Below are 25,299 nucleotides of genomic sequence, written 5' to 3' on the forward strand. Positions count from 1 at the left end.
TTTAGTGAAAAAAAATGGGAAAAATGGCGGGTTATTGAAAATGTTAAGGGTATTATGGTATTTTTATTTTGCTACACATGTCCAATTTTTAGTGGATAGTCTCACCAAACAACCTTAAAATATTTAGTATTCTTAAAAAAAATAAAAAAACTGCTGACTTGAATAGTGTCAGATGGGATACTTTCTCAAATATTTACCACCTCTCTCTCTTCCATGTAACTGAAGACAACAGGAAACTATGAACAAAAAAAAAAAAAAAAACAGGAAACTACAGTGCACTAACTTCTATAACGTCATCAGACTCATTACCATGTGTCTTCGTGAGTTTCAGTATTTTATTAGTCATTCATTATTTTAAGTTGAACTCTTTTTAAAAGATCATTGATTTCTATGACATTTTACATCTGATAGAAGTCAAGGACCCATAATAATTGTAACCTTTTACATCAGTCAAACTACTAAAAAAAAAAAACCAGAAAAATGAACAATGAATTGTGTTTATAAGTTATAACTATTAAGTTGTCTTCTCATGGTTATTTATGGCAAGTTGGCAACTTTAGAATTGCTTTGACAAAAAGCTAGCTTAAGACCACAAATTTTTTCACAACTGTTATGTGGTGGAGTTTGGTTAATGAATAAAAAATAGTGAGTTTATATGTAAGTGATAATTAATTACTCGTAGTCTGTCATATCAAAATTATGACAAAATAGTTGTGGAATAATTTAATCTTAGAACTACTTTTACTTCAACCTTCCTTGACGAGAAATTGTTGGTTTAAGTGATAAATGGAATTGTGAACTTTCAAATTAAAATGATATGGTTATGGTCATGTTAAAAGGTGCCTCATCTATTTAAATAAATTTTATAATGCTTATAAAAAAAAAAATTATAATATTGTCTACTGAATTTTATAAAAAGTTGATCTACTTTCTATTTAAAGACTATATTTTTTATGGAATATGCCGACGGGCTTTAAGGACAACCCCAGAGAATAAAATGAGTCTCATCTACATTTCGAAGTAACAAAAATAATAAAAGTTAAAAAAAATGGACCCTTTTTAACTTAATGCATTAAGAATTCCACGTTAAGAATTCCACTTTAAAACAGTTGCCCTTAGAGCATTAGTATTGGGGAATGCTAATGTCATATCTAAGAGGAATTTGACATTTTAAAGCTAAAAACCTCCTGCATCAGTGAATGTCAAACAACAGTATTGCAAATTTTTTTGCAATACTGCTACAATACAATTCTAAACATAGAATTGTACTGTTCACGAATTGCAAAAATAATAATAATATTTTATTCTCCTATTTACCCCAGATTTTCTCTCTCATCCCTCTCATTTTTCTGTGCTCTTCTCACTCTTCCTTCTCTTTCTCCACCTGCTCTCTCCTCTCTCAAACTTCATCGCCAAAATTTCTCACCCATCTCCGAAATTTCTCACCCATCTCACACGGCCACTCTTTCATCTCTCATCGCACGGCTTCTCTCATTGCACCGGTGCTGGGTTTTGGATTTTTGAGGTTGGAGGTTGGATCAGCGTGGATCGGCGAGCTGGGTTTGGATCGTTGGGCTGGGATCGGTTGATGGTGGGTTTGGATCGGTGGGTTTGAAATGGTGGATCGGTGGGTGGATCGTTTGGGTTGATCATCGGTAGCTCCGGTGATGATTTTTGGGTATTTTCGACGGCCTGGGTTTCAAATCGGCGGCATGGGTTTGTTGATCGGTGGCTTGGGTTTGCTGATCGGTGGCTTGGGTGGTGGGTGTGGTGGCCGTTGTTGGCTCCAACTGGTCTGATAGTTTGTGTGTGTGTTTGTGTGTGGCTCTGTTGATGGTTTGTGTGTGTGTGGCTTTGTTGTGGTTGGGTTGTCGCTGAAGTGGCTGGTTATTCTGGGTTTCCGATGGGTTTTTTTTTTTTTTTTTTTTTTTTTTTTTTTTTTTTTTTCTTCTGTTGTGACGCTGGGTTTTTTTTATTTTTAATATGGGTTTTTGTTCTGGTGGGATTTTGGTGAGCAGTGGGCAGTGGTGGCTTGGGTTTTTCTGGGTTTTTGTTCTGATGGGTCTGTGTGTGTCACACAGGTGTTCAGGGAGAAAGAGAGGAAGGCTTTGTGTGTTGAACCGGTGTTGAGGGAGAAATAGAGGAAAAAAAAGACTGTTGGAAAGCCTAGGAAAACAAAAGTTTCGGTTAGAAAAAAAATAATAAAGAAAGATTAAAAGATAATATTTTAATAAAAATAGAAATTTGGGATGTGGAGGTATTGTAAAATAAAATGGTATAAATGATAAAGTGGTTTTTAGAATTGTAAAATAGAATAGCATTAGCATTGGAAAATGCTAATGCTCTTAAGGGAACTAGCATCCGGATGCTAAAAAAAGTTCTATTTTATACCTTAAAAATAAAATAAGTTCTATTTTATACCTTAAAAATCTATTTTATTTATTTTACCATCTCATTTTATAACTCAGTCAATATTTTAATTTTTATTTTTACATACAATTCATTAAAATAATATAAATTATATTCACAAATAATGTAAACAAACCAATTCTCATTTCTCCTTTATCTATTTTTTATTCTTTCTCTCTCTTCCTTTATCTCTATTTTTTTCTTTTTCCATTATGCTACTGCTTACCATAGTCTTGCTCTCCTCTCCGTGCTTCCAGCAACAAACCAATCCATACCAAAATCAACAAGCCCAGAAACCAAATCCATCCATACCCAACCTCAACAAAGCATCCAAACCCAAAATAAACATAGACACATACTAAAATCACCCAAAAATAACAAAAAAAACCCAAATCAGATGAACCCAAAACCACCAAACCCACCACGATGCCACCGTCGCACCACCACAACAAACCCAGCGCCGCCAACAACCAAATCTAAACCCAACCAAAACTCAAATTCAAACACAAACCACCGTGAAACCCATACCTTTGACCCAAATCAGATGAACCTAGCTCTACAGTGAAACCGATATCGCCGCTGCAACACCACAACAAACCCAACGCCTCCACAAAACCCGTACCTATCAAACCCAAGACCCATGGCGAGTTGCTACCCATGGCCCCACGAACCCAGGACCACCCACGGCACCATGACCCCATGTCGATCTGAAGTCCACCTAGCCAAAGCCGTCTTAAGAGAGAGAGAGAGAGTCTTCATCATGAGAGGAAGAGAGGAGAAAGCGTGAGAGAAAGAGATGAGAAAAAAGAAAAAAAAGAGAGAGGAGTCTGAAGTGAGGAAGAGAGAGAGTGTTTAAAATTAAAAATATATATTTTCTTTACTTCCTCCTTAACAGCAAGGTTACGGTTGCTAAATTATATTAGGAATAGTAATCTTTATTATTAAGAATAGAAGACATTGTAATGGAATAACTATTACTATTTATATATTTGGTTATTACATATGGAAAGCTTGTAAAAGATGATGTATAAGGAAACTTTATATTTTTGGAAATATATTAATTTTAAAACCTATTATATATACTAAGGAATAGATATTACATCCATTTTAAAGAGGAATAGCTATTCTTCAATTTAAAGAATAGTCATTCCAATGTAATAACTAATCTATGAATAACTACTCCATTACAGGAGCTATTACAGCATACCAAACGAACCCTAAGGTTGCACTGTAGTTAGGATGCAAAAAAAAATTGGATTTACATACCCGGATGTGGAATGATTTTAAGGAAGTTGATATAGCAACCGGAGAGTTTTTACACCCCAATGCTAGTGCTCTTAGGCACTAGCAATATCCTATTTTATTAGCTTTTGCAATTTTCCAATTCAAGTGGGACTTAGAACATTTTTAAAAATAAAAAATAAGCGAAACTACATTATTGGTCCCTAAAGTTTACCCTACGTACGCAATTAGTCCCTCAAGTTTAAAGCGAGCACAATTAGTCCCTTAAGTTTTAAAACTGAGTTATATTGGTCATTTTACTAACTTCTGTTAACGGTATTACTTACGTGGCTAACGGGACAATAACTTAGCATTTTTTTAAATGATGTGGCATGTTTTTAATTAAAAATTAAAAAAAGAAAAAAGCTTCCACGTTAGATGATATTGACCAGATCAAAAACAAATCTGATATTTTAAATTCCTATCAACGATCAATCCACCATCATCAAGCATAGCCACTACAAACCGTGCACCATCATCAGCCACAAATCAAAACCCAGATCATCAAGCACCATCATCAAACTCTCCCTTAACCCGCAGATCAAACAAAGAATAAAAACCATCAAAACCCCCAAAATCATCAAAACCATCAAAGAAGGCGGTGGGTTTGAAGTTGAGGGAATCGAGGATGTAGGAGACCATGAGGCTGACGGTTCTGCTGAGGTCGAGGAGGAAGGCGGCGCAGGGGATGAGGGCAATGGCAAAGGATGTTGCTCCAGCACAAGGGTCGAAGGATGTTGCTCCGGCGGTTCCGCTGAGTTTTTGAGCATTGTAGGCGAAGGATTTGCTCCGGCTGCATCATTTTGGCTAGCCGGAATATCAGATTGAAGAAAAGGATCTGAGATTGAAGAGAAGGATCTGAGAGCAACAGAGACAAGGAGACGGACTGAGATAGAATGAGAAAATAAATCTTTGTTTTCTTTTTCTTAAAAATCTCTTTGGATTTTGGTGGTGTAGCTCTGTGATTCAATGTTAGGATTCTCCTTGTAATGAAAGTTGCGAAAACAAAAGTAAAATCACTTAGGAGTAAGTCTTGGCTAAAATGATAACACACAAGCCCAACGAATTTGTGGTGGGGGAGATGGACAATTAGTTAGTGGAGTGGTTTTCCAGATTTTATTTTTTTAATTATAAAAAAAGAGCTTGTGATGGAAATTCCATTTGAGTTCTTTTGCAGTTGTCAGTCTCTCGCTTCCCCATCTCTCTGTCGTGTTTTTTTTAAATAAATATCAGATTTGTTTTTAATCCAGTTAATATGATTTTTCAATTTCTAGGAAACTTTTTTTTTTTAATTTTTAATTAAAAACATGCCATATCATTTAAAAAAATGTCTAGTCATTTTTCTGTTAGTCACGTAAGTAACACCGTTAACAGCAGTTAGTAAAAGAACCAATACAACTCAATTTTAAAACTTAAGGGACTAATTGTGCTCGTTTCAAACTTGAGGGACTAATTACGCACGCAGGGTAAACTTCAGGAGCCAATAGTGTAGTTTCGCTTAAAATATATATATATATATATATATCTAACAATTTGGAATAGCGCTGCAATAAATGATCTATAGCAGCAATTGTAGAAACTGCGAGGAAAACCCGCATTTTTTGTAGTGAATGGAGGAAGTATTATACTTTTATACATTACAATAAGGTTGATCACCCGCATTTATTCTAATTTTGTGGAAAACACCTACAAATTTTTATGGCCATCGTTATTTGGTAGGATAGAAGAACCTCAAAAAAAAAGCATGACAATCATGCACATATGCACCAAAATATTAATGTCCAATGGCAATTATGGCATGACCTAATCAACGGGTGACCAACCCACCCACCCAACCTGATTGTACTCGACCCGATTGCTTCGACGATTGGACATGGGTCTCGACCTTAAAAAACCTGACACTGGCAGGTTGTCATACTCCAAAACTAGTGAAACACAACTCCACCGAAAAAAACATCAAGTTCAACGATTTTTAAGCTTTCCAACGACTTTTCCAGCTAGATTTGGCAACTTTTCCAACTAGATCTTGCAGAGATACACCAGATCCGACAAGTTCTTCGCATGATTTGGTGAAAATCTCTCCAAATTCGATGAGATCTCTGTCACATTTGGCTAGGTCTCTTCAGATCTTGGATGGATGTTGCAAGATCTTGCCAAATATGAAGAGATTTTGCCAATTTTTGGCGATTTTCGGCTTTACCCAAAACCAACTGCTACCCGATATTCACTTAAATCGCCAACCTCGATAGTCTTACAGGTCAGTTGCGGGTTTGAAACTCCCCACTTGATCTAATTGGGTCAGTTGCGAGTTGGACACAAACCTGACCCATGGACAATCCTAACCTAACTTTTGTATTTTTAAAATGTGACTTGTACCTTAATCTGCACATTTAGATGTTTCCAATAGAGACATCCATGGTTCAAATTTCTTTGCCCCAACTATCAATATATATATATATATAATATAATATGTGTATCAACTAATGTTTACGAATTAACTAGTTTTAATTTGAACGTAACATTAAGGATACGTTTGGTACATTGAATGAGGATCACGACAAGAATTGTAATCTTTATTACTAGGAATAAAATGTATTGTAATGTAATAACTAAACATATTCATTAATTTGGTTGTGAGTTATAATATTAGAATGAAATTTAACATTTATTTTAGGAAATTTTTTACTCATACAATTATATCTCCTTAAAAATTGTTATTTTTAAATTTAAGAGAGATATGTGCTATTTTTTTATGATTTTTTATTTTTATAATTGTTAGATGTAGATGGAAAGTTTTTTTATTTGGAAATATATTAAGTTTCGAAATTATTGCATTTACTAAGGAATGACTAATACATCCTTTTAAAGAGAAATAGTTATTCCTCATTTTGAAGAATAGCTATTCATAAGTAATGATTATTCCTTATAAAAACATAATCAAACTAAAGAATAACTAAACTATAGGAATAACTATTATATTACAGCGTCTATTACCATATACCAAATATGCCTTAAAATTATTTGTTTTCCACTGATAACAATTAGGGGTGTCAATTCGGGTTAGCGTGTCGGGTTCGTGTCATGTCAAGGTAGAGGTATTCGACTAAATGGCTCAACCCTAACCCAATCCATTTAATAATCGTGTCATGATCTTTCAACCCTAACCCGAACCGTTAATAAGGCGGGTTAACCTGACCCAACCCATTTGACATGCTTAATAAACGAGTTGTGTTAGGTTGACACGAATGTAACACAACCCATTTCAACCTACATAATATTAAATATAACATCCATCTAGAAATAATTTTTTTTACATCTCAAAAGCAGTGCATACACTTCAAGTCTTTAATCCAAATTCAAAATAATATAGTTCAACAAAAATATAACATTCATCTAAAAATAAGTTATTTACACTCTAAAAGAAGTGCACACATTTCAATCCAAAATTCAAAATAACATAGTTTAACAAAAATGAAATATCCTTGGAACTCGCCAAATGCTAAGTATCAATATTGAAAGAATTGGAATAAATAGTAGACTAATCCTGATTATGACTACGATTATCATCCATAGATTCTTTGTTGATGTCCAAATTCATAACATCTTCGACAAGCTCATTCAATTTCATTTGTGCAAGTTCTATGCCAAAAAAAATATCTAAGTATTAGTAGTTACAAAACATGATCATGCCTCAATAGTTTTAAAAGCAATACCAATCAGATCTAGTTTATAAATTGTCTTAATAAACCCACTTGCAAGACATGCAAACGATGTCCAACACTAATACAAACACCAAAAAAAACACATGGCACAAGACAAAAGCTACAACCGTGGCCTTAATCAACAATTAATATATCTTATATATTAATAACGGCACATGGGTCTAAAGTTTATAGAACAAAAACATTATGCAGAAAAAATTACTGCAAAATTTTGAAACACCAAGAAAACGGTTTTTTTTTTTTTAATTCTAAAACTCAATAAAGACATGAGAGAGAGAGAGAGAGAGAGAGAGAGAGAGAGAGAGAGAGAGAGAGCAATAATCGGTTTGAGACTTTGAATTTGAGAATTGGACGTGAGTCTATCATATGGTAGAGTGAGTAGTACAGTTGAAAAAAAAAATTAAAATTAGATATTTGTAAGAAGGTTTAGAGATTTAGGGTTTGTAGGGATTAGAGATCTAGGATTTGTAAAGTTTCAATTTCTAATTATATCCCTTGTAAGTTTTTGTAATTACTCATTTTTCTTTTTAAATTTAAAATATATGTTGGATATAAAAGGTATTTGACAAATCTAAAATAAAATAAATATTTATTTGTTATACGAGTTAAATGGGTTGTGTTAAATGAGTAATTTCAGGTTGATACAAATAAATTGACGTGTTAAACGTGTCTATTTTGGGTTACATGGGTTGACTCACTAATGACATGTTTCTTATCGTGTCGCTTTCGGATCGACCCATTTATGATCCAAACCCATTATGATCTAACCCTAACCCACAAAAACCCGTGTCGGATTCATGTCATATTTTGTGGATTAGGTTGAACATTGACACTCCTAATTAGGGCTGTCCACGGGTCGAGTCAGCCCGGGTTTGGGCCCAACCCGCACTCGATCCGATTGGGTCGGGTCACTGAAAAAAGGACCCGCAATCATTTGTAATATGGGTTAAACCCGCCGGGTCGGATCATCGGTTTGAACGGGTTGGACCTCTTATTGGGCCTTTTCTGTAAATTTTATTGAATTTAATTTTTTTGGGCCTTTTGGCCGAAATTATTGGACTTTTCAAGGAATTAATAGTTTTTGAATCTTAACATATCAGATTGGGCCTGTTTTTTACTAAATTTCTTTTAAAATGGGCCTTCAACTCTACTATAATTTGTCCAAAACTCCAAATTCATACTTCCCAGAATGTAAAATATCAATACATTATCAATTCAAAGTATGAATTCAAAGTATGTAAAATGGGCCTTCATTGAGTATGAATTCAAAGTAAAATCTGGATACCTGTTAAATATCAATAGAATGTAAAACCTAGGCATTAATCAAATAGATAAAAACACAAATACACAATTATCATTTTGTTACCACCTGTTCATCATCCACACATTATAACAAATATTTTCCAAATTGCCTAAGCCTTGAGGCCTGGGCAGTACCATTTTGTTTCCACATTCATCAATAAAACACAATTACCATTTTTGTTACCACCTTTTCATCATCCACACCACACATTATAAATTTATAACAAATATTTTCCAAATTGCCTAAGCCTTAAGGCCTAGGTAGTACCATTTTGTTTCCACATTCATCAATCTGTCAAGGTGAAAACATACCTAGTACCTACCAACCATTCCACACATCAAACAAATTTCCAGAACCACATAGGCTACAAGCACTACTAAAAATACATCTTCATAATTTGATATATAAAGCCATAGAGGCAGCAGAGAAGGCAGTTACTGCACAAGGCAATAAACTACCAAAGCAGTAGGCAGTTCCCAGCAGTATATATAATAAGTTACAACTATGAAATACTATTAAGTATTTCCAAAAAATAGCTTTCCTAAGGCAGTAAAGAACTACTCTATTTTCTATAGTTAACATGTCCATAACTTATAGAGAGGAAAGCCTACACAGATGCTAAGTTTTCCTTCCTCTAAGCAAGACAAGAGTTCATGTATAATTATAATTAGAAAAGCTACACATCTGTCCAAAAAAGCTTCAAAATATATCCAAAAAAACTGCCTCCTATACAAAAGGCGACCTTCCATCCTCCTACAATACAAGGGGAAAAATATTTATCAATACTATATAAAGACAGAATAATAGCTACAGAATAACCAAAAGGGACACCAATATGAACAAAAATTATAAAGGCAGAAACATACCCAATCAGTGATCATTCATCAATATTGACTGTGGTACGAGTACCACCTTTGTTTGAACAGGAACTAGAACTTGCTGCTGTTGTTGTTTGATTTAAAACTAGAAAAGAAAAAATTGAGACAATAGATTAAATTTTGCTCAAGTATATGACACATTTAATAACACTTAGTAAACAAGAAGATTGGAAGTTAAACATATTACCTAATTCATGAAATTCATCCTCCAAGGCCTCCATCTCGTCCTTTGACTTGCGAAAAGAAATTGGGACATGGGCTTGCAGCCAGTTTTGAGCACAAATAAGATTTTGAACCATGAGAGGGGAGAGTGAACTTCGAAATGGATCAAGTATGCGCCCTCCGGTACTAAAAGCTGATTCAGAAGCAACCGTAGAAACAGGTACAGCCAGCACATCCCTAGCCATTTTGGACAGCACTGGGTACCTATCTGAATTGGCTTTCCACCACCCCAAAATCTCAAATTTCACATCCCTTCTACTCTCACAATTTTCAGCCAAATATTTTTCCATCTCATTGCTACACCCTATAGACTTCTCAACCTCTAAAAACCGCTCATATCGTGAATTAACCATTGCATACAGATCACTACAACCAACTGTATCACCTTCAATGTGTGTCCTCTCATTCTCACTTGGTACCACCACATTTGGTGAATCAACCCTAGAGTAATCATCATACAACCTAGCCATAAAATTCCCCACCAAGTCAACCATCTCATTAGCCACTTCATCCCCATAAATTTCAAAAAAAGAAAACTTCAAAAACCTCATTTTCTTCCTTGGATCAAGCACCACAGCCACATACAAAAGCTTATTAATTTTATCCCCTTTCCCCCAGTACTTTTCAAACTTAGCTTCCATTTTAGTTGCCATGTTTTTCAAGAGATGATTTTGAGATTTAATTAAATGAGCAATATTTTTTTGAATCACAAACATCTCATCAAAGAAGGTATTTGAAGTCACATACAATGAACCGGAGAACTTTTTAGTTGCATTGTAAAAAAGTTTCAAGAAACCCACAAATGTCCTACAATTTTAAAAATTAACCCCACAAGGAGATCCCAAACCACCACTATTTTCCTTGTTCAAAAAGTATGAAGAATAGCTATCATCCTCAAAAGTCCATTCTTAGGAACACTTTCTCAAATTTTTCAGCAGTATCTAATATGAGATAGGTAGAGTTCCACCTAGTTGGTACATCAAGACTTAGTAAACATTTGGATTCAATACCTAATCTCTCCATAATACTCCTAAAAGTTTGATTTCTATTTGGTGAGGACTTCACATACCTCACTGCTTCACACACCCTAGCAATGGACGGATCAATTTCTTTCATACCATCTCCCACAATCAGATTTAAGATATGTGCACAACACCTCATGTGCAAGAACTCATGTTCTAAAATAGTCCCCTTCCAATCCTTAGTTACTGTCTGTAAAAATTTAATGGTAGCACCATTAGAGGAAGCATTATCCACTGTCAAGGTGAATATGCCATCAACGCCCCACTCACGGAGACACATCTCAATCTTTCTACCTACAGTCTCCCCCCTATGGTCTTCCACTTGACAAAAATTCAAAATTCTCTTATGCAAGTTCCAATCATCATCAATAAAATGACCTGTGAGGGACATATAATTTAGATTTTGAATACTAGTCCATGTGTCCGTAGTAAGGCACACCCTACGACCTTTCAAGGCTTCCCTTAGTTTCTCTCTTTCAACACCATAAATGCTAATCGCATCTCTAGCCACAGTTTGACGAGATGGGATATCCCTAATTTGCGACTTAGGTTGTAAGGTTGTTGAATATTTTTGAAACCCATACCCTTCAACAAACCTAAAAGGAAACTCGTCTATTATAATCATTTCTGCGAGTGCCTTCCTAGAAGCCTCAACAGTAAAGGCTGTTGGTACAAGCTTAAACCCTTCCTCCCCATTCATTTTGGGTTCAAATGCTAAGGTTTGTTGCCCTTTAAGTGAAGCTCTATTAGGGTTCTTAACACAGTTTGGTGTATGATTCAATAAATTAGTAGTACCATGACCCTTACTATTAGCACGGTAAGTTTTTTGGCAATAATGGCAAACAGCCTTAAATTGACCCTCACTCATTTTTATTTTTTCAAAATGATCCCAGGCACTAGACTTTTTCTTATTATTACCACAATCAGCAGCTATCTCACTCACTTTGGTTTTATCACTAGGTCTAGGTAGAAGTGCCTCAGCATTTGTTGGAGTGGGAACAGGTTCAGCTTGGACAGCAGGTCCAGCTTGGGCAGCGGGTGTTGTTTGGGAAGGGGGGGCATCAGTAGAGGGTTCCATGACCTAAAGACATCAAATTTAAGCATAAACAAACAACCATAAAAAAACTAATACTAAGAAAGATCATTGTAGTTGACCTCTTAAACAGCAAAATCACATACATTGGAGCTTTGTAAAATAAGAAATATCATTATGCATAAGAATTTACTTCACTAGTACTGATTTCATTTAACACTCAGTGTTCTGTATCAAGGTAAATTACATGGCACTTCATGATTTCATTTAAATTGCAAGTATGCATTGTTTAAGAGTCAAGACAAAACTAAGAACTGATATAACTATAAGCATGTGAAAGAAATTGTCCTTGTTCAAAACATAGAGGCCCAATACATTTTCCCAAATCTTTTTTTATTATTTTTTATTTTTTTATTTTTATAAAACCAGATCATAGACACAACTTCAGTTGAAGTGATCTAAGACTCTCATTGTCTTTAGTTCTCTCTTTTTCTTTTTTTTCTTTTTTTTTTTTTTTTTTTTTTTTTTTTTTTTTTTTTAGTTACACATAGCCAATGGTTTTTGAACAAACTTCGTCAACATCACAGTGTTCTTACATGGAAAGGAGGTGCTTGAGCACTAATCACAATCCGTCACCTCAAATATTTTTTTACTTCAAAAAGTTACAAACTTTGTTTGGTGTCTGTATTATTCGTTAAATCCTCACCATTCTTTATACAATAAGGCAATCAAATAATCTTAAAAGCTTTAAAAAACAATCAGAACTGAAGAATCTAAATAACTAATAAAAAAGAGAAAGAACAGATTTGTTTGAGCGACACGAACCTGTTGACGAGGAAAGCGAAACCGCGGTCGCCGTGCTTGAAGGCTGAGAGGCGGCGGACGGTGCCCTTGGTGCGACAGACCAGCGACAACACTCTGATCCTCTGCTCAGCGGGGATACGTGTGAAGATGAACCAGCAAGGTTTGGTGTTTGGTTCGTTGGAGACTTGGAGAGTTGGATTGAAGTCAAGTGTTCCAAAATAAAAGAGGGATTTTGAATCAGCCCTTGAGACTAGAGAGCAGAGAAAAGTGGAACAGAGAGAAAAATTATATCTATTTAAAAGAGAAAGAGATGAGGGTTGAGGGTCTCTTGAGGCTGAGGGAGGGTAACCGGCCATGGCTTGGGGAAGTGGAAATTTTTGACTATGATTTGAGGTGAGGTGAGGGTTCGCCGTTCTGCACCTAGAGTCTGAAGATGAAGAGAGATTTTGTGGGATTTTCTTTTGTGCGTTGGGAACTTGGAATGATTTTGTTGATCTTCAGAAGGATCAAGACCGTTGATCACGCTCAAATCGGACAGCCATGATTGCTTTGTGTGTAAAAATATTAGGAGCAAGTAGGCTGATTTGAAGTTTGGACTTAGCGTGTAAAACAAAAAAAAAACTGAGTGCTTTAACCGTTGATCACGTTCAAATCGGACGACCATGATTGCTTAGTGTGTAAAAATCTTAGGAGCAAGTAGGCTGATTTGAGCTTAGCGTGTAAAACAAAAAAAAAAACTAATTGCTTTAAGTCCAATCAGTCCCCTCATTTCAGTCCTGGACAGCACCCTTTAGTGACTCAGTCTTCACGGGTAAGTTGAGTGTTGAATTACCTTTTTTTTTTTTTTTTTTTAAATATCGGTCGGGTCGGGTAGTGCGGGTTTTTTCTTCCTTAAACCGCTACCCGACCCGATTATTCGGGTTTTGAAAGAAATACACCCGAATCCGACTCACTACAGGTATCGGGTTCACCCGTTGGGATGCGGGTCGGTCGGACCCGGTCGGTTTGGACGGGTCAAAGAACCGCTGGACAGCCCTACTCCAAATAACAATCCAATTTGTTGGTGTGAAAATCTCAAAATCCGGTAGCTTAATAAACATTTCTTTGACAAAATCGTTGAAAAATTTAACAATTGGTTCCCTGGTTGGTAAAGCAGAAACAGCATTATTAAACGCCCTGACAATGCCCATTTAAGTCATTTAAAGCAAAGCAACCATTCAGACAGGACCCACGTCTACAGCCTGCACATTCGGCAACCCATCACACACAGACACACACGAATGTCAACACAAAACTCTCACAGACACAGCTCTTTCACTTCAACTCAATAGTCTCCCTCCCATTGACCAAAACACACAAAATATGGGTAACTGCAGTGGCTACCCCTCCGCCCAATCCCAACTCCCCACTGACACCACCACCACCACCGACCACGACGGCCCAACCCACCACCGGGCCCAAAACGCCGCCGCCAACAGCAACATCAACATCAACATCATCCCACCCACCACCACCACCTCCCAAACTCCCCCAATACTGGGCCGGGTTTTGGGCCGGCCCATGGAGGATGTACGGTCTTCATACACATTCGGCCGCGAGCTCGGCCGAGGCCAATTCGGCGTGACCTACTTGGTCACCCACAAGGACACCGGCGAGAAATTCGCGTGCAAGTCAATCGCGACTCGGAAGCTAATCAACAAAGACGACATCGAAGACGTGAAGCGCGAGGTTCAGATCATGCACCATCTCACTGGGCACCGTAACATTGTGGAGCTTAAAGGCGCGTATGAGGATCGGCACTCGGTGAATTTGGTGATGGAGCTGTGTGCCGGTGGAGAGCTTTTTGATCGGATTATTGCGAAGGGGCATTATTCGGAGCGAGCGGCGGCCGGGCTTTGTAGGCAGATCGTGACTGTTGTGCATAACTGTCATTCGATGGGAGTGATGCATAGAGACTTGAAGCCTGAGAATTTTTTGTTGCTCAGTAAAGATGAGGATTCGCCTCTTAAGGCTACGGATTTTGGTCTCTCCGTGTTTTTCAAGCCAGGTGAGTTTTTTTTTTTTTTGGTTGCTGAGAAAATGCGGGAGAAATGTCTGAGAGAGAGAGAGAGAGAGAGAGTTTGTTTTGGTTTGGCAGTTATGATCAGTTTGGTTGCTGAGAAAATGTTTGAGAATCTGAAATTGAGGTTTTTATGAGTTTAGGAATTGGATATTGGAATTTGTTGTGAATTTTGAAAACAACGAATACTAGACTAAGTTCAGTTCAGTATGGGTGATCTTTCCTTATTGAATTTGTGAATAATGAGTAAGAGTCGTTGAAAAATGTTTGGTTGTGTTTATTGAAAAAATGTGTCTCATTAGATATGGGAAGGGTTTCTGGGTTTTTAGTATTGTATATTGGATTCTTTGGGACTAAGAAAATTGAGAAAATGTGTCTCTTTTGCTTTCTGTACATATGTTTTTTGGCTTCTTCAATCTTCTTGCATGAAATAGTTTTTTGTGAATAAAATTGTCTTACCTATAAAAAAGAAAAAGAAAAAAAAGAATTGAGCATGTTAGGTTTTTTTATTTAAGCGTCAAGTGGTAGTTCATCTCAGTATTGGAGCAGGTGGAACTGAGTTTGAAACCTGTCTTCACTCAATTTTGGATCCCACATATCGAATCTTTAACCATTTACCATTCCCAATTAGTTTTGGTCTTTGGGGATGAATAGCAATATAAAACCAAGAAGTTTGGGATTGACAGCTACAATGCAATGGAGGTCGCTATGGTTATAGTGATGACATGTCATAGGATTGATGGTTTATTATAATTCAATAGGATGTGAGTGGAGTAATTGTGGTTATGCCTTGAGGTGGAGAACTAAGATAGTAAGAGCTATGCTTATTGGAGGGGAAATCTTCATGGCTTTACCTTGTTCAAATAATTGCAAATGACAACAATTTTGATGCATTTTAATTCCTTACATGTTTGGTTCTGTCAATCTAATTGTGTACACTTAGGATACAAATCTGCAAGATAAAATTCAGACTAAAGTACACTTTTGGTCCTTAAAGTTTGGCATTTCCGTCCACTTCCATTTTCATTTTGGCCTTGCCATCCATTTCTGTTAGTAATCAGGTGACAATTGGCATTATATGGTTGACATGGCTTTAATAGACGCAACTTATTTGGCACTTAGCAGTCAAATTACTAACATAATGGATGGAAGTGCCAATATGAAACTGGAATCAAACATGAATGGCCAAAATGAAAATTTTGAAATGTAAAGGGTCAAAATGATAACATTCCCAAACTTCAAGGGCCAACAATGTAGTTTAGTAAAAAATTTAGTTGTTTGCATTGGTCATTATAGTTTTTCTGTTTTAGTATTCACTCACATGATTTGAAAGCATGTGCTATGAAGCTTTGGTCATTACAGGATTTTCTGTTGAAGTTTATTTTGAGGCTTATGTTGATGGATCAGAGCTTCACTGTTTATGCGTGTGTGAGTGCAGGAAATGTATTTAAAGATCTGGTTGGAAGTGCATACTATGTAGCACCTGAGGTGTTGCGCCGGAATTATGGAGCTGAAGCTGATATTTGGAGTGCTGGAGTGATACTATACATTCTGCTTAGTGGAATCCCACCTTTCTGGGGAGGTATGGTTTTTGTCCATAATGAGTAACAAACCCAAAACAAGATGGATTTTATGCTTTGAGTTTCAAATTCCATTTGTGTGGTGTAACATGACCAAACTAATAGATAATGAATGATAAGCCAATATTCAGCACAGATGATTGTGTATGGTCCCCACCAAAACAAAAACCTTTGTTGTGAATTTGTAATGATGATTTCAGTTTTAATACCCATTTGCAGATCAGTTTGTAAACAGTTCTTGGAGGCAGTCAACGGTGCATTCTCACTTTACTTTTTCTTGCATGTGCAGAGAATGAACAAGGTATCTTTGATGCTATTCTTCGAGGACATATTGATTTCTCATCTGAACCTTGGCCTTCCATATCGAGTAGTGCCAAAGATCTTGTGAAGAAAATGTTACGAGCTGATCCTAAAGAGCGGCTTTCAGCAGTTGAAGTTCTTAGTAAGTTTTAATTGTAAAAGATTGTCTAGACATGAATTAGGGTTGGGAAAGGAAATATAGTGTGCAATGTTGGTAAAAGCGCGCTTAAGGGCGAAGCACCAAAGCTCAAGCTCTTTTCACCTCTAAAGAGAAGTGCACCTTTTTGCACTTTTTGAAGCACGCTTTTTATATTTTTCAAAAAAAAAAAAAAAAAAAAATTGTAGCCACAGGATCTTAACACTATTGATATATACCATTGCTTTGGTATATAAATTCAATTAATGGAGTGCTGCTATACACTTGTATAAGACCCATTTGGGACCACAATCACTCCTCAGTCCACCATTGATCATATATATTGACTAATTCTTATTTTCTTATACTTATTAAGTGGTTTAATTATTAACTAATATTAGTAATTAGTCATAGCACGTTATGGCTACCGGAGATTCATGAAAGGATATTGACGGAAGTGCTCATATCTAGCTTATCCAAAAAATTAAAATGACTTGACTTGCAATTTTTGGGGGAAAATTGCAAAAGGATGGGCTTATATAAATGTTATATGAATTATATAAAATGTTTTATTTCAATTTATATGATTTTTCGATCACTTGATTGTTGTATTACCCATTAATAATTATTTAAAAATTATCAAATTATTTTTTAAAAAATGTGTGCTTCACTTCAATCAGCTGTGCACTTGCACTTTGCTCCTAGGCTCTAGGAGGCCCTTGCACTTAAGTGCGCCCGGCACTTTTACTAACACTGATGGTGTCTTCTCAAATTCTAAGACTATATCAAGTTGTGTATCCCCTTAGAAGTACATGCAAGCATTTTCCTAGCCAACAGAAGGGGAAGAAAGAGAGAAAAGCATTATTGCATTTGTGTTTCCTGGCTTGTTGCTCTATATGTCCTACTTAAAGATATGCTAAGAATTTCTTGCATTCTATAAATTAGAGATGATTCTCACACACTGAAAATGCAATGCAGATCATCCATGGATGAGAGTAGATGGGGATGCATCTGATAAGCCTCTTGATATTGCCGTTTTAACTAGAATGAAACAATTCAGGGCAATGAACAAGCTCAAAAAAGTAGCTCTAAAGGTGAGAATATCTTTTAACATGATCTTTACAGTCATTGGTAATTTTTACTCATAAAGAAAACAGTCATCCATAACATCTTTTTGATAGGAAAGTACTACTTCATCTTCCCCAAAGAAAAATATATATTTTTTCCCCTCAAAAACCTAACTGGACAATATATTTATGAACAAGAAAAATGTACTTTCTCAAACGGTCAAACTGCATGTGAACATCTCCCGTGGCATGAGCATTTCTACTTCCAACTGATCAGAGTGGAAGAGTACCCCCAATGCAACACCCCCCCCCCCCCCCCCCCCCCCCCCCCCCCAAAAAAAAAAAGAAAAAAAAGAAAAAGAAGACATCATCATCCAGTCTTTCATGGTCTGAAAATTTCTTTGTTTTCTACAGGTAATTGCAGAAAATCTTTCTGAAGAAGAAATTATGGGATTGAAGGAAATGTTTAAATCTATGGATACAGATAACAGTGGAACAATCACTTATGAAGAGTTGAAAGCTGGTCTTCCAAAACTGGGTACCAAGCTTTCTGAGTCTGAAGTGAAGCAGTTGATGGAAGCGGTAATATCTCTGGTCTCTTTTATTTTCTGCTTGAGCTTAATGGCACCTTTAATTATTTACCCTCATTCCTATAAAATTACTGTGAATGTTTGGATGGCCGTTATCGTGCTCTTAGAGCCTTAGCCTTTTATCAATTAATATTAAGTCCAAAATTTTCAACTTTTTGGCCACTGATGAGGATGACATTCTTGGCTCCTGGCATCTTTGCACAGAATCTGGAAACTAGTAGGATTAAAAATTTACTTAATTCATAAGATGGAGAAATATATTTTGTTGGATGACATCATTATGCATTCTATGTCCATTTTTAGTGACAACAGATGAAAAGTTTTGTGTATAATTCAGAGTATGGTTAACTCATAAAGGCCTTAACCAAATACTTAGGCTTGCTACTGTATTCAATTTTTATACAATTGTGTGTCAGAATATTTTGTTGAATCCTAGGGTATTTTATTTTTTTTCTTATAGCTTGGATGATTGGATCTATATCCATTTGGCATTTCTTCTACATTTCTGGTACCTTCAAGTAGATGAATCACCTCTTTATCGATTTTGGTGTCCATTTCATGGCTAAACCATTAAAGTTAAATTTATATTTTTCCCTTAGTGCTTTACTTATATATATAAAATTCTCCATTAGTGCTTTGTCTTGATTTCCACAAATGAAATGTATATCCTTTTTTGTCCGTGCCATTGCATCTCATCCAGCTTTTGCATCCTAGTTGTAGTTATCTTCATTTTCAGGGGCATGATTCTTGATTCACTGGCATATTTGATCACACAATACTGCTGAAAATATATTCATTTCATGTATGCCATAATTGTGACCATTTATGAACCTGCATACAAGATGTGGAAATGGCTATTGATTGTATCATTATATTTTCATTTTTAAGAGCTGTTTTATATGTCTGCCTTAAATATATGAAATGCATGTGGAAATCTCATCTTGATGAACGAGTTTCTAGTTCTAGTTCTACTAATATAAAGTGCATTATTGCTTTCTCAGGCTGATGTGGATGGAAATGGGACAATTGATTACCTTGAGTTTATAACAGCTACCATGCACATGAATAGAGTGGAAAAAGAGGAACATTTATACAAAGCTTTCGAGTATTTTGACAAGGACAGGAGCGGGTAATCATCCTTTTATTCTTATCTCTAATGTACTTACCACAGTTTCTCATTCCTTATTTTGACGTCAGCATAGGTATTTCATCTTGGTTTTCTGTTCCTTGCTTCTAATTTTAGGTACATTACAATGGAAGAGTTAGAGTCTGCGCTTAAGAAGTATAATATGGGAGATGAGAAAACGATTAAGGAGATCATTGCAGAAGTTGACACAGACAACGTATGTTTCTTCTTTCTTCTTTATTCTATCATTTTTCATTGTATCAAATATAATCAGACATTGGAGAATAACATATGTGCATGGATGAAAATAAAGATAAGCAATTTGATTAATGGAGTGTGTATCCTGAAAGAGCAAATATATGCCCTTTGACTTCTGATGTGTTCTGACAAGTGTAATCATGGCTGTTAATTTTAATCCAGAAAACACTTGATATTTTACGTTAATGATTATGCTTTTTAAAAGCAATGCATCGATAGGAGATTTTAAATTTTTATAGCACAAGAAGATAAAATTCTTTGCCACAAAAACAAATCCTGTGACTCTCTAAACCCATTTAATTTCGTAACAGCCCAATATTACTTCTCCAAACTGCTTTCACGACTTTATATTCTGTCCCAACAAACTGTGGAAGTCCATAGTTCTTGATGACTAATAGTTCGCAACACCGAAATTGTATTGCAGGATGGAAGAATTAATTATGATGAGTTTGTAGCCATGATGAGGAAAGGCAATCCAGAGTTGGTCACAAACAGACGACGTAAATGAACCCAACAGGATTTTGCCGGGATCAACCACTCTTGGCTGAACTGTTTGTTAATTTATATGGGTTGTGTTACGATTCAGATCACATGTTTAATCTCAATATGGCCACCTCAGATTGCAACAAAGCCCTTGCTATCTGAAATTGATAATGTATTGCTTGTGGCTACTCTTCACTGGAAGATATGGGCTAGATTGCTGTCAATTTGTGGGATAGTTTAACTGTTTGATCTGAGATTTCTTCACCCATTAGACGCTTGAATGTGTTGGTAAATACAAAATCAAGAACTCACGTGCCCATGAGGAAAAGGAAGAGAGGAGAAAAATGAGTACCAGTGCTGTTTTCATACTTATTTCTGAAAAATTAACCATTTGTCCTGTAGTAGTGAAGTGTGAAATTACAGGAACGTGATTGATGCGATTTATATATTATTGGAGATGTTGCCTAAACAGAGTTTGGACTGTTGGGTAATATCTTTATCACATTTGTGCATATACTTTTTGCAGATCAGTTCTCAATAGTTCTTGTAATTGCAATTTTAGTGGTTGATTTGGTGTAGAATCCTTCAAATCAAGGGGAAACGGAGTTAAGAGCATTCATATTTGGCTCTTCAAAAGCCATTAAAAAGCCGAAATAGAGAGTACTGAGCATAAAATCATCCCTACATATCCGACTCTTTATCATTGTACGATTATTCTATGTTTGGTAAAATGAGGAAAATCGATGTAAACCATTTTTGCATCATAGAAAATAGGGATGGAAGTGAGAAGGTGCAAAAGTGGTAATGGAGTGGGATATTCTATGGCTTGGTAAAGTGGATAAGTCGAAGGAAATGAGAGGTATGGAGTTGAGTGTACGTCCTTATTCAGATGGGCCTACTGACCTTCGTTCCCCCAAATATGGGTGGAAAAGTGAGATTGCAATATGCACCAAAGGAGGATATTTGTATTGTTCCCCACATGGTTAATCAAATTTCTTCTGCTTTTTGAACTTAAAAAAAAAAAAAAAAAAAATGTTGCACCTTAACAATGAAAAATTTATATAATTTTTTTTTTTTTGTTATCAAAATATGGTTAGAAGGTTCTCAATCTACATCTAGTTGAAGGAATGTGAAAATAAATTGAAATTTTAAATTATATAAAAATTTAAACTAGGTGAACTACAAAATTTTTGGCATAACAATATAAAACAAAGAAAAATAACACTCATTTTCTATATTTTTCTTTAATTCTATCTATCTGACCAAACACCTATCATAGAAAATAATAATATTTTTTTTCCTTTATCTTACTTTTTAATAATTTCTATATTTTGTTTCCTCCTACTTTTTATATCATCTTACCATCCTATTTTTATATCATCTTACCAAATAGAGCCTAAAAATTCTTTTATTGGAATCTTTACACCATAAAAATCTCCAAAAGACCAGAAAAATCCTTATAGATAAATACAATTTAGGCGAAAATGCACTTTTGGTCCCTACATTTTGGGTCGATTCTCGATTTGGTTCCTAAATTGATTTCACTCCTAGATCAGTCCCTAATTTCAAAAAATCATTTTTATTTTGATCCCTAACAGAAAAATCTGAGGTGGCAAACGGAATACACTACGTGCACAATAAATGCTGACGTGGCTAATAAAATAATATTAAAAAAAATTATTTGTCATTTTTAAATGCCACGTCAGCATTTAAATTAATAAAAAATTCAGGTCAGAAAATTAAAATAAATAATTTAATAATATTAAAAAAAGAAAAACAAACGTTGAAATTTTTTTTTCTTTTCATTATTTTTGGAAGAACAAGGGTAACATGTTCTTCATGTTCTTCGGGTTGCCTAGAAAATTAAAATAATCTAAGATTTTCTTTTCTTTTCTTTTCTTGTATTTTCTTATCAAATAAACATGCAAAAATTCATACAAAAGCTCTATCCTCCACCGAAATCTCCAACATGAAAAAAATCATCAAATCCACATTAAAAAACGAACCCAAAAAAATCATCAAACCTCCAACCTAGAAAAATCATCAAACCCACCACAACCAACGAATCCAAACCAATCAACAACCACCACTGCTTGGGGTTCACAACGCCACAGCCACCAATCTTAGAGAAAACCCACTATCATCAACCAAAGCCAAAATCATCAATGGACCTAACTTGATGTGAACCCCGTCAAGAATAACAAGACCCAACCCGTCAAGAATAACGAGACCCAACAATGAAAGGGAACCCAAGATTGTTCTATAGACAGATTCAAATGGGAGACCTCGACCCGTTGTTTATGACAAACAAAAACCTCGCTATAAGGAAGACGCCACAAACGGTGGTGGAAACTCCGTTTGATAAGTCGAGATGAACGCCATGGGAATTCCCGATAAGTTCGAGTAGTTCTTCAAAGAACCAAAGAGAATAAACCTCACAAGTTTTATCAATAATGTCTGAAAAACGTTTACAGACTTAGATGACTATTTAAGGACTCCTTAAAACTTGACAGACAAGAAAATATATTCTAAAATAACTCCTAATTGATATCTAACCATATTAGGAATAAAGTTTGACCTAAAAAGCATTAAATGCACCTAAAAACAAGGAAATAAATCACCTAAACCTAGAATAACTTTTTTCACATAGACCCAAAATATTTCATGCCAATTCTTAGCCTGGATCGGATCCTTCTAGAACTTGAATCAAGGTGACGATTTTTTGTTGCCCACGTGGATCATGCTCAATGGGCCTCCACGAATTTTCTTGAGCCCATAACTCTTGGATGAGTCCGTTAAGTACATCCTTGAACTTCTTTGCTTGTGCTCTCGTAACCGGCCCAATTGGTACTTGAACGAGATCCTTCGAAGCGGTGCCTTGATCTCCATCACAACTGACCAAAGGAAGACCAAAAACAAACAAACCAATCGACCCACACCAACAAACCCACCACAACCAACTAAACCAAACCAATTCACAATCACCATCGCTTGGAGTTCACAACACCACAGCCATTGACCACCAATCTGTTTTTCACAACACCCACCGACAAGACTCCAAAATTTTCCTATTATTTTCTCCGCATCAAGACCCCATGGTCTCCATAATCAAAACCTCAAAGATCAACCCTTGATTTGCTCACCGTTGGTTGAGATAAGGTGTAAGGTTTTGAGCAGAGATGAGATTTTTAGACTAGAGAAAGCTTAGGTTAGATTGGCGGTGTGTGGTGGAGAAGAAGGCCAACCTTGTGAGCTCCGACCATGGAGCTACGGGGGAGAGAATTTTGAGATCAGAGGGAGATTCCGTCCATGGAGGCTAAAGAGAGAAAGGGAAAGGGGGAGAGAGAGAATTAGAGATAGATAAAGTTGGTTAGGGTTTTTAAAAAAATCTGATGACTTACACTTTAAAGAAAAAAAAAGAATAAGAATTAAATAGATAATGATTTTTGTTTTTTTAAGAAATAATTTTAATTAAATTAGATTTAAGGTTTTTTTCAAATTTATTTTTTTATTAATTTAAATATTGATGTGGCATTTTAAGTGCTAATATGGCATTTAAAAAATGACAAATAAATTTTTTTAATATTATTTTATTAGCCACGTCAGTATTTACTATGTAGACAGTGTATTCCGTTTGCCACGATTTTTCTGTTACTGGCTTGACAGCAGGGACCAAAATAAAAATGATTTTTTTGAAATTAGGGATTGACCTAGGAGCGAAATCAACTTAGAGACCAAATCAAGAATCAACCCAAAATGTAAGGACCAAACCAAAAGTGCATTTTTGCCTACAATTTAATTTAATGAACATATAATTTTTTTGTACTGCAATACTCTTAGAACTTCACACAATAATGGGTTTTTTTTTTTTTTTTTTTTTTTGGGGGGGGGGGGGGGGGGGGGGGGGGGAGGGGGGTGGGTGGGGGCGGTTCTCTTAAGTTTATTTAAAAAAAAAGTTAATTGAGATTTATTGAGGATTTCCACCATAATGGTTTTTAAGCTAAAAGACAAAACTTTGCTTTATGTAGTTAGCTATAGGGTAAAACTATGCTTTATGCAACTCCATATTGTTACATCATGCTTTAAGTAACTTCATATGAGTTCAAACACATCAGACACCATGTTGAAACTCAAAAAATAGAAACGACTCTGCGTTGTGTGTAACTTCATAAAATTTACACCATTTTAACACTGATTCAAAAACTTTGATTTATTTTGAAGTTGGGATCAGATTGGTTAAGATTAGAGTGCCCGTTTGTCGTAACCAGGCTTTGGGGAGGATACCCATCTCGCATTTTTGTATTGCGGGAGCCAACCACTCATCACATCCCGTTAACTGCCTGAAGGATCATGGTTTGCATATTTGTTCAATTTTCTTTCTTAAAGAAGCGATTTCCACACATTCCAATATTAGCTTTCGATGTGGGATTAGATTACCTAACAAATTCCTCTCTTTTAGTCCCTCTAAAACAGCCCCATCAAATGAATCAATCCATCATCCTCATCCAGATTGTGAGCTCAAGACTAGTTCAACCATCTGTAAATACAACCGTGACTTTCGTGTTCATTGAAGCATCAATGCCACAATCATATATATACTAAATAAAATACTGGGACTCAAGAAAAGGTAGAGGACTAAACTACTGGAAGATTAAGTCCTCTAACAAGAAATTAACAATATAATTTTAAGGACAAAATATGCTTAAATCCTTTATGAGATACCTATCGTTCTTTATTGAAATTCTGGTTCATATCTAGAACTCTCAATTATAAGGTGATCATCAAAATAAATGTCAAAAATATAAGTGAAGAATATTTATCTCAATCATTATTCTGGCCTCAAAAATCTTCGTAACTTCAAAATTATAAGTTTGAAAATATGCCATAAAAAGAAAATTAAAAACACAAATCATTCACTATGATCTCAACTAGGAACTAGGATGGAAGGAAAACTAAAGAGAAAAGAAAAAAATAAAATAAAAGGGGCAAACTGACCAAATGTGCCACAATGGTCCACAATGGGGCA

The 25,299-nt window shown here is 35.6% G+C and overlaps 3 protein-coding genes and 1 non-coding gene across 4 annotated transcripts; 1 reads left to right on the forward strand and 3 right to left on the reverse strand.

Annotated features, from left to right (window-relative positions):
- Positions 1–9,221: 9,221 nt before the first annotated feature.
- LOC126713408 (zinc finger BED domain-containing protein RICESLEEPER 1-like) lies at positions 9,222–11,306 on the reverse strand. The gene is made up of 3 exons (XM_050413161.1): positions 9,781–11,306; positions 9,582–9,678; positions 9,222–9,468 (listed from the first exon to the last, which is right to left on the reverse strand). The coding sequence occupies exons 1-2, from the start codon at positions 10,529–10,531 to the stop codon at positions 9,593–9,595; spliced, it is 837 nt and encodes a 278-aa protein (XP_050269118.1). The 5' UTR covers positions 10,532–11,306; the 3' UTR covers positions 9,222–9,468; positions 9,582–9,592.
- Positions 11,307–11,705: 399 nt separating this feature from the next.
- Positions 11,706–13,119, reverse strand: LOC126713409 (uncharacterized). The gene is made up of 2 exons (XM_050413162.1): positions 12,696–13,119; positions 11,706–11,918 (listed from the first exon to the last, which is right to left on the reverse strand). The coding sequence occupies exons 1-2, from the start codon at positions 13,028–13,030 to the stop codon at positions 11,777–11,779; spliced, it is 477 nt and encodes a 158-aa protein (XP_050269119.1). The 5' UTR covers positions 13,031–13,119; the 3' UTR covers positions 11,706–11,776.
- Positions 13,120–13,890: 771 nt separating this feature from the next.
- Positions 13,891–20,785, forward strand: LOC126713410 (calcium-dependent protein kinase 1-like). The gene is made up of 8 exons (XM_050413163.1): positions 13,891–14,721; positions 16,172–16,315; positions 16,603–16,755; positions 17,728–17,843; positions 18,231–18,398; positions 19,408–19,535; positions 19,650–19,749; positions 20,215–20,785. Exons 1-8 carry the CDS (start codon positions 14,037–14,039, stop codon positions 20,296–20,298), a joined length of 1,578 nt encoding a protein of 525 aa, XP_050269120.1. The 5' UTR covers positions 13,891–14,036; the 3' UTR covers positions 20,299–20,785.
- A 3,711-nt stretch (positions 20,786–24,496) lies between these two features.
- Positions 24,497–24,604, reverse strand: LOC126716217 (small nucleolar RNA Z279/snoR105/snoR108). Its single transcript, XR_007652035.1, has one exon. It is a non-coding gene; the product is annotated as a small nucleolar RNA Z279/snoR105/snoR108 (small nucleolar RNA).
- Positions 24,605–25,299: the final 695 nt, after the last annotated feature.

This window comes from Quercus robur, chromosome 2, assembly GCF_932294415.1.
Source record: "Quercus robur chromosome 2, dhQueRobu3.1, whole genome shotgun sequence".
Classification (NCBI taxonomy): Eukaryota; Viridiplantae; Streptophyta; class Magnoliopsida; order Fagales; family Fagaceae; genus Quercus; species Quercus robur.

Bases quoted from the DNA above. Each gene is read 5' to 3' on its own strand.
- LOC126713408 (XM_050413161.1), bottom strand. From the start codon at position 10,531: ATGTTTGTGATTCAAAAAAATATTGCTCATTTAATTAAATCTCAAAAT. The intron at 9,679-9,780 runs GTAATATGTTTA...TTTCTTTTCTAG, and splicing joins GGATGAATTTCATGAATTAG to TTTTAAATCAAACAACAACA.
- LOC126713409 (XM_050413162.1), bottom strand. From the start codon at position 13,030: ATGGCCGGTTACCCTCCCTCAGCCTCAAGAGACCCTCAACCCTCATCT. The intron at 11,919-12,695 runs GTTCGTGTCGCT...TGATGTCTTTAG, and splicing joins TTCGCTTTCCTCGTCAACAG to GTCATGGAACCCTCTACTGA.
- LOC126713410 (XM_050413163.1), top strand. From the start codon at position 14,037: ATGGGTAACTGCAGTGGCTACCCCTCCGCCCAATCCCAACTCCCCACT. The intron at 17,844-18,230 runs GTGAGAATATCT...TGTTTTCTACAG, and splicing joins TCAAAAAAGTAGCTCTAAAG to GTAATTGCAGAAAATCTTTC. The intron at 19,536-19,649 runs GTAATCATCCTT...TTCTAATTTTAG, and splicing joins TTTGACAAGGACAGGAGCGG to GTACATTACAATGGAAGAGT.